Here is an 8807-nt window from a genome sequence, read left to right on the forward strand (position 1 = left end):
GATTTTCTTTAGGTTTTAGTCTAGCACTTTTACAGTGTATTTTAATTTAAAGTTATATGATTCAGTTTGATTCAGTTTTTTGAAATGAATACAATCAGTGCCTAGCATCCTTCTTTGTTTGGCATTAGTGCATCTTGTTTTTCCAACACAAATTCTTGAGAAGACCATACTTTCTACATCGATTGGCCTTGTCCTCTGTGCAACATCAGGGACCCCATTTATGTGGGGTCATTTGTCCACTTCAGCAATAGGATTCTCTTTAAGTATTGTGGGTTTATACTAAGTGTTACAACAAGGTAATATGGTTCGTAAAACGTTGTTCTTCTCTACTATTTTGTCACAGGATACAAAAAGACTGGTCATAATGTTTGTTATTTAAAATAAAGCATGAAAGAAAAAATAAATTAAATAAAATAAAGTCTGAGAGAATTTATCATAAAAATATTCACTTGGCAAATTGTTTTCTATTAAGGACAAGGATTTCTAGTAGGCAAATATATCAAGGAGAAGTAGAAACCTGTTTTCCCTGACATTTTCAGATAAGGATACTAGATCTACATAAAATTAATAAGATATTAATAACATATTTACACTATAAACCATACAACTTACTATATTTTTCTACTCACTGCTTGTGGATAAAATTGCATTGCTCTGATATCTCTTCCAGGAAGTTCATTATCTACATGGAAGCAGAAAACCAAACATATGTCTTGGAATTTATCCTCCTGGGGCTCTCAGAAAATATAGGAATGCAACCCCTCCTCTTTGGGCTGTTTCTGTCCATGTACCTAGTCACTTTCATTGGAAATATGCTCATCATCCTGGCCATCATCTCAGACTCCCACCTCCACACACCCATGTACTTCTTCCTCTCTAACCTGTCTTTTACAGATATCTGTTTCACCTCCACCATAGTACCAAAGATGCTGCAAAACATCCAGAGAGGTATCAAAATCATAACTTTTGAAAACTGTCTCACCCAGATGTATTTTTTCATACTTTTTGGACAATTAGATAACTCATTCTTGACTGTGATGGCCTATGACCGTTTCGTGGCCATCTGTTGCCTCCTGTATTACACAGTCATCATGAACACCCGATTCTGTGGCCTTCTGCTGCTGACCTCTTGGTTATTGAATGTTTTGTTCTCTCTTTTAGAATGTTTAATGGTTTTGCGATTATCTTTTTGTACAGAGTTGGAAATGCCCCATTTTTTCTGTGAACTTAATCAGGTGATCAGACGTGCTTGTTCTGACACCTTCCTCAAAGACTTAGTGATGTATTTTATTGTTGGACTTCCGGATGTTATTCCATTCACTGGGATCCTTTACTCTTACTATAAGATTATATCGTCCATTTTGAGAATTTCAACAACTGAGGGCAAGTACAAAGCATTTTCTACCTGTGCTTCTCACCTCTCAATAGTGACCTTGTTTTATGGTACAGGTCTTGGAGTCTATCTTAGTTCTGCTACTACCAAAAACTCAAGGGCAAATGCAATAGCCTCAGTGATGTACACAGTGGTCACTCCCATGTTGAACCCCTTTATATACAGTCTTAAAAACAAGGACATAAAGCAGGCCTTAAAAAAGCTGAGAAACATTATCTATATAAAAAGATACTTTCAAGTTTACAAAAGTGCTCAGAGTTCAAACACTAGGAGATCTTAATCTAGATACTTACAAGTAAATGGAGAGATAATCTGTTATTTTCCTAACAACAGAATTGTTTCTTTAATTTTTATATATCAAGGATACCTGTTTCTTTTGTATTATTTTACATTTTTTCTATCATTATATTTCCCATCATCAGGATTGAAAGCAGAATCTGCTGCCTGGATCTTCAGCAGTAGAATATTTCATGTAGATTGTTCTATATTTATAAATGTACAGGTGCTGGATGGATAAAGGTGTACTGCAGTCACTGCCAGAGGAAAGAAACTGCTTGTGTTTCACGGTTTTACTGAAAAATAAGCTCTCATACCAATGTCTGTTTACCAGCTATCAAGGTTTTATTCATTGTTTCCTAAAAGAGATCACATCCTGTATAGTAGACCTTATCTGACTGCTATACAATAATCCACATTCCATCCCCAATATGTGCCTTTCTCTTGCATATTCCAAATCATAAATTAAACGAGGATGCAATCAACAACACAATCCCTGATTCTTCAAATATTGATGGTCTCAATAATTTCTATCATTCTTCCAGTGACATCAGGTTGCCCTTTAAAAATTATTTTTGTAGTTAAGCGTATTTTCTGGGAATTTTTCTCAGAGCTTCCTACCATAATAATACACATTTATAGATCATAAAACCAATGTAAGTGTTTTCCTCATTTCCTACATATCTTAATCTACTATTAAATCCAGATATTAGGACATAATTTCAGATTTTTATGTAGGCATACTGTTTTCTTTCTGAGGTAGAATAAGGTGAATACTTCATTCATCAACTTATTTCTGTGTCATCACTACAAATAGCAAACCAGAGTGGCATTTTGGAATTAATGATGTCTGAATTAATGGCCATTTTTTTAAAATATTAATAAATGGTTATGTAGTTGTATTCATTTCACACTCTTTGGGAAAATTGAATTCATTTTCATTTGTAATGTATTATCACACAAGATCAGGCTCTTATGTGAGTCATTACTAGTTCAGAACTGCAATTTTAGGGGAAGATATTTCATTCATGCATTCTTATAAAATAGCTGTGTTTTGATTGCAAAAAAATCTGAGAATTAAAAATCATCAACTTGTCATTTCTTTCTGAAATTTTCTCCAGTGCAAGTTAGATCCCTACCCTATTCAAAATTACTTCATTTAGGATTTACAGTAAAATCATTTATCACATAAACCAGTCAGTTTGTAAAAAAAATCTTCTCAGGTATTGTCATTACATATTACTGCAAATAAAATACTCTGAATCATTTTTCCAAGCTATTTATAGACAATCTTGTACATTTATCCATTTGAAATACTGTCATTGGTGTTCTCACTCCCAACAATTTTGATGTATCAATTCCTAGACTGCTGCTCTGCAAGAGAGTTTTTTTTTTTTTTTTTTGCAATCTGGTGTTGTACGAAATAGTTTATATGACAGGGTTATTTCAAGCAGAAATTTCTTTCCAAATAAAAGCTTTTTAAGAATTTTGACTTTGGTCTTTTGTTCATTATAATAAGTAAGACTAATTAATATTCTAGCAATTAAAGAATTTAATAACTGATATAAAGACAGTGGCCAACAGAGGTTTTGAGGAGAGGGACAGGGAAGATTATATGCAGTATACAAATATTCTGGAGACAAGGGGATTCTCCTGCATGGCATTGCGATGATAGAAACAAGCCATTATACATATTTTCATAACCTATAAAATTGTGTGAGACAGATGATAGACTATATTCTAAACTATATTCCATTGTTAGTAGCAATGCTTCAGTAAGTTTTCTTCAATGTTGACAAATGTGCCACAATAATGAAACATGTTGTTAATGTGATAAAGTGTAGGAGGGTAAGGATGTGGAACATATACGAAACTTCTTTATTTTTTATATGACATTTCAATATTCTAAAGATTCTTTAAAAATGAAAATTCACTGGGAGAAGGTGGAGTCAGAAAATCAACAAGGCCTCTCATAGCACACCTAAAGGAGAGGGACTGTAGAAAGTGCTTTCCAAGCCCCCAGTAGCATACTTGGGGTTCCTGGTGAGGTGTGGGTGTTCTCTCTCTGGAAATTAAGAGTCATTGTTTTCTGTGCAGAGCTGATACAACAAGGACCCACTTAAATCTCCTATCGGACCTTTCAGGCAGCTTTCCTGCTGATTGGGAGAGAGGGAATTGAGGAAGGAAGAAAAGGGAGAACGTCAGATCCCTAAGCATTTTATTTAACTACAAACAGGATTCCTAGCTTGAAACTTTCCCTAGTATTTGGTTGGTTTTTCCTTGTTTTTCCTTCCTCTTTATGCCCTCAAGGCCCTTTTTTCTTTCTTTTTTTTTTCTTGCTCTTTTTCTTTTTCCAACTTACTTCCCAACTCCCTTTTGTCCCTTTTTTTCCCTCTTTCTTTCTCTGCTTTCTTATTCTTCCTATATTAGCTGATGCAGGGAGAGATTCACATGTGCTATATGACCTCATTCTCCATGTACTCTTTTCTGTGTGTATTGATTTTGGCAGCCAACTTTATTCCCTTTCCTCTACATCTTTCTATCCTCCATCATTGATTTTTTTCTCTTACATTACAACTCGCTTTGTTAGCCACCCAATTTTTTTTTTACTTTTTATTACTAATACCTTTGTTTTGTTTTCTCCTTTATATTCACTCTTTATATTATAGCCCTCTCTTTTCTCTTTCCATCTCTCCTGAACACACAGATCTTTTAACTCACACTGTCTTCCTCCCCATATTAATATTTTTATCTACTTTTCTTAATGTTATAACTCTACATACCTTACATGAGTCTAATATACATTTTCCTATATCTCACAGGGTTCTTCTGTTATTATTTACTTTCAGTACTACTATTATTCATCTTTTTTTCTTACTCCTTTTGCTTTCCTGGCCATAATATTTTCCTTCAAGTGAACTTATTGAACAACAAGGAAATAGAATAAGAAGAACAAAGTGATAAAGAGAAGACTTAACATGCATGCAAAAACAACTAATTGAACTCCAAACTAGACAAAGAAGCTAAGCAACTGACTAAACCCATAAAGATAAAATGATGACCAGACAGCAACCAAAAACTACAAACCAAACCAATAATCAGGAAAACATGACCCAATCAAATGAACAAACTAAAAACCAGGTAGAGGAGCAGAACATTGAACAGGTAATTAAAGATATCAAAAAATATATTAGGGACCAATTTGATGAGGTGAAGGAAGACATAAAGAATATGAAGAAAACAATTGGAGAGAATAGAGAATACAGAAGAAATTGCAATAACATGCAAAAATATAACAGATATGATGGTGATGAACAACACAATTCAAGAAATCAAAAATACACTCTCAGCAAATAAGAGCAGACTCGAAGAGGCAGAGGAGAAATTAAGTGATGTGGAAGACAGTACATTTGAAATCAAACAGATAGTAGAACTGGTTGATAAAAAGATAGAAAAAAATCCAGCAGGGGCTGAGGGACCTGAATGATAATGCAAAACATGCAAACATACATATTATAGGCATCCCAGAAGGAGAAGGGAAGGAAAAGGGGAAAGAAGAGGTTTCAGAGGAAATAATGACTGAAAACTTCCCAAACCTATTGAGGGAGATGGATTTACATGTCCAGAAAGAACAATAAACCGCTAAGAGCATTAATCGCACCAGGCCTACTCCAAGACATATACTTGTCAAGTTATCCAATGATCAAGACAAAAAGAAAATACTAAAAGCAGCAAGAGAAAGGAGAACCATCACATACAAAGGAGGCTCCATTAGATTAACTGCTGATTTCTCATCTGAAACCACTGAGGTAAGAAGGCAGTGATATGACACAGTCAAGGTACAAAAAAAATATCCAACTGTAATACTCTATTCAGAAAAGTTGGCATTCAAAAATCATGGAGCATTAAAAATATTCACAGATAAACAGAAACTAGGAGCATATGCCAACAAGAATCTTGCCCTTCAAGAAATATTAAAGGGAGTTAAGCAGGAAGAAAGAAAAAAACAAGAGAGACGGAGTTGAAGGAGAGTGTAAGAGCAACTAAAAAGACAAAAAGAGAAGGAAAACCGAACAAAATATGACGAACACAAATCCAAAGAAAACATGGCTAATATAAGTTATTCCTTGAAAGGAATAACACAGAATGTCAATGGATTAAACTCACCTGTCAAGAGATTCAGACTGGAAGATTAGATAAGGAAATATGACCATTCTATATGCTGTCTCCAAGAAACACATCTTAGACCCAGGGATTCAAGGAGGTTATAAGTCAATTGCTGGAAAACAATCTTTCAAGCAAACAATATCCAAAAAAGGGCAGGAGTAGCTATAATAATATCAGACAAAATAGACTTTAAAAGCAAAACAATTGTGAGAGACAAAGACGGATACTACATATTAGTGAAAGGGATACTCTATCAAGAAGAAAGAACAATCATAAACATTTATGCTCCTAACAAGGGTGCCTCAATATACTTGAGGCAAACACTGGAAAAACTAAGTGAATAGATGCCTCAACAGTTATAATGGTGGACTTTAATACACAACTATCAACTTTGGACAGAATATTTCAAAAGAGAATTAATAAAGAAACAAATATTTGAACAATATATTAGAGGAGCTGAACCTAATCAACATATACAGAACATTACACCCCAATACAATAGGAAATACATTCTTCTCAAGTGCACAAGGATCATTCTCCAAGATAGACCACATCCTAGGCCACAGAAAAGTCTCAATGAATTCAGAAAGATAGGAATCATACAAAATAATTTCTCTGACCACAGTGGAATGAAGCTGGAAATCTGCAAGGGCCAGAGACACAGATTTGGCACCAAGATTTGGAAGTTAAACAACACACTCTTAGAAAAAGAGTGGGCCAAGGAGGAAATCTCAAAAGAAATTAATAACTACCTTGAAACTAATGAAAATGATAACACAACATATCCAAACTTATGGGATGAATCAAAAGCAGTACTGGGAGGGAAATTTATAACCATAAATTCATACATCAAAAAAGAAGAAAGAGCTAAATTTGAAGAACTAAATGCACACTTGGAGGAATTAGTTCAAAAAAAAAAAAAAACTAACTAATCCCAAAGGAAAAAGAAAGAAAGAAAGAATAAAGATCAGAGCAGAACTAAATGAAATAGAAAATAAGAAACCACTTGAAAATATAAACAAAACCAAGAGCTGATTCTTTGAGAAAATCAATAAAATTGACAAACTCTTCTCTAGATTAACAAAGAAAAAAAGAGAGAAGATGCAAATACACAAAATAAGAAAGGAGAAAGGTGATATCACCACAGATCCCACAGAAATAATGACTATCATAAGAAGATATTTTGAAAAACTATATTCCAACAACAACAAAAACAATTTAGAGGAAATGGCAAACTCCAAGAAACACATAAGCAGCCTACATTGAGAAAAGAAGAAATTGATAATCTCACCAAACCAATCACAAGTAAAGAGAGAGAATCAGTCATTAAAAACCTCCCAACTAAAAAGAGCCCTGTGCCAGACGGCTTCACAGTTGAATTCTACAAAACATTCTGGAAAGTACTAACACCAATCCTGCTGAAACTCTTCCAAAAAATTGAAACAGAAGGAACATTGCCTAACTCATTCTATGATGCCAACATTACCCCATTACCAAATCCAAAGAAAGATGCCAACAAGAAAGAAAAATTACAGACCAATCTCTCTAATGAACTTTAATGTGAAAATAAAAAAAAACAACAAATTTCTAATCATATTCAACAACACATTAAACAAATTATATGCCATGACCAATTGGGATTCATTACAGTTAGGCCAGGATGTTTCAGCAAAAGAAAATCAATTAATGTAATACACTACCTAAACTGATTGAAGCAAAAAATCACATGATTATATCTATAGATGCAGAAAAAGTGTTTGACAAAATACAGCACCCTTTCATGATAAAAATCCTGCAAAATTCAGAAGAGAAGGAAACTTTCTGAACATTATAGAAAGTGGCCATGTTGGTTGCTGGGTGTAGGGAATGGGAGGAAGAGATGAGATGTGGAGGCATTTTCAGGACTTGGAGTTGTCCTGGGTGATGCTGCAGGGACAGTTACTGTATATTGTATATCCTCCCATGGACCACTGGTTGGAACATGGGAGATGGTGGGCTATGATGTGGACCACTGACCATGAGGTGCAGTGTTACTCAGAGATGTATTCACCAAATGCAGTGAATGTCTCATGATGATGGAAGAGATTATTGCTATGGGGGGAGGAGTGGGGTGAGGGAGGTGGAGGGTATATGGGGACCTCATTTTTTTAATGCAATATTAAAAAAATAAATAAAGACAAAAAATAAAAAATAAATTTTAAAAAATATATATGAAAAACCCACAGCCAACATCTTTTACAATGGTAAAATCCTAAAATCTTTCCCTCTAAGGTCAGGAACAAGACATGGATGCCTGTTATCAACCCTCCTATTTAGCATAGTCTTAGAAGTAGTTGCTCGAACTCTGAGAAAAGAACCAGACATAAAAGGCATCCAAATTGAAAAGGAAGAAGTCAAATTTCACTATTTACTGATGATATGATCCTATACATAGAAAACACAGAGAAGTCTACAACAAAGCTCCTAGAACTTAAAAATGAGTTCAGTAATGTTGCAGATTACAAGATAAATGCCCAAAAATCAGTACCATTTCTGTACACCAATAATGAGCAATCTGAGAAGGAAATAAGGAATCAAATACCATTTACAATAGTAAATTAAAAAACCAATTTCCTAGGAATAAATTTAAGTAAAGATGCAAAAGACTTATATACAGAAAACTACACAACACAGTTCAAGTAAATCAAAGAAGAAGTAAATAAATGGAAGAATATTCCCTGTTCATGGATAGGAAGACTAAATATTATTAAGATGTCTCCCCTACCAAACTGATCCTCAGATTAAATGCAATTCCAATAAAAGTAAACACAGCATTCATGAATGAAATAGAGAAACTAACTATGAAATTTATTTGGAAAGGAAAGATGTCCTGAATAACCAAAGACATATTGAAAAAGAAACATGAAATTGGAGGAATCAAACTACTTGACTTCAAAACATACTACAAAGCTACAGTAGTGAAAACAGCATG

The 8807-nt window shown here is 34.1% G+C and overlaps 1 protein-coding gene across 1 annotated transcript; it reads left to right on the forward strand.

The window, feature by feature from the left end:
• Nucleotides 1-686: 686 nt before the first annotated feature.
• Nucleotides 687-1673, forward strand: LOC139437916 (olfactory receptor 7A17-like). The gene has a single exon (XM_071212810.1). The coding sequence runs from the start codon at nucleotides 687-689 to the stop codon at nucleotides 1671-1673; it is 987 nt and encodes a 328-aa protein (XP_071068911.1).
• Nucleotides 1674-8807: the final 7134 nt, after the last annotated feature.

Source organism: Dasypus novemcinctus, chromosome 30 (assembly GCF_030445035.2).
Source record: "Dasypus novemcinctus isolate mDasNov1 chromosome 30, mDasNov1.1.hap2, whole genome shotgun sequence".
Classification (NCBI taxonomy): domain Eukaryota; kingdom Metazoa; phylum Chordata; class Mammalia; order Cingulata; family Dasypodidae; genus Dasypus; species Dasypus novemcinctus.

What these genes read in the sequence shown, in the direction of transcription:
- LOC139437916 (XM_071212810.1), top strand. Translation starts at nt 687, where the DNA reads ATGGAAGCAGAAAACCAAACATATGTCTTGGAATTTATCCTCCTGGGG.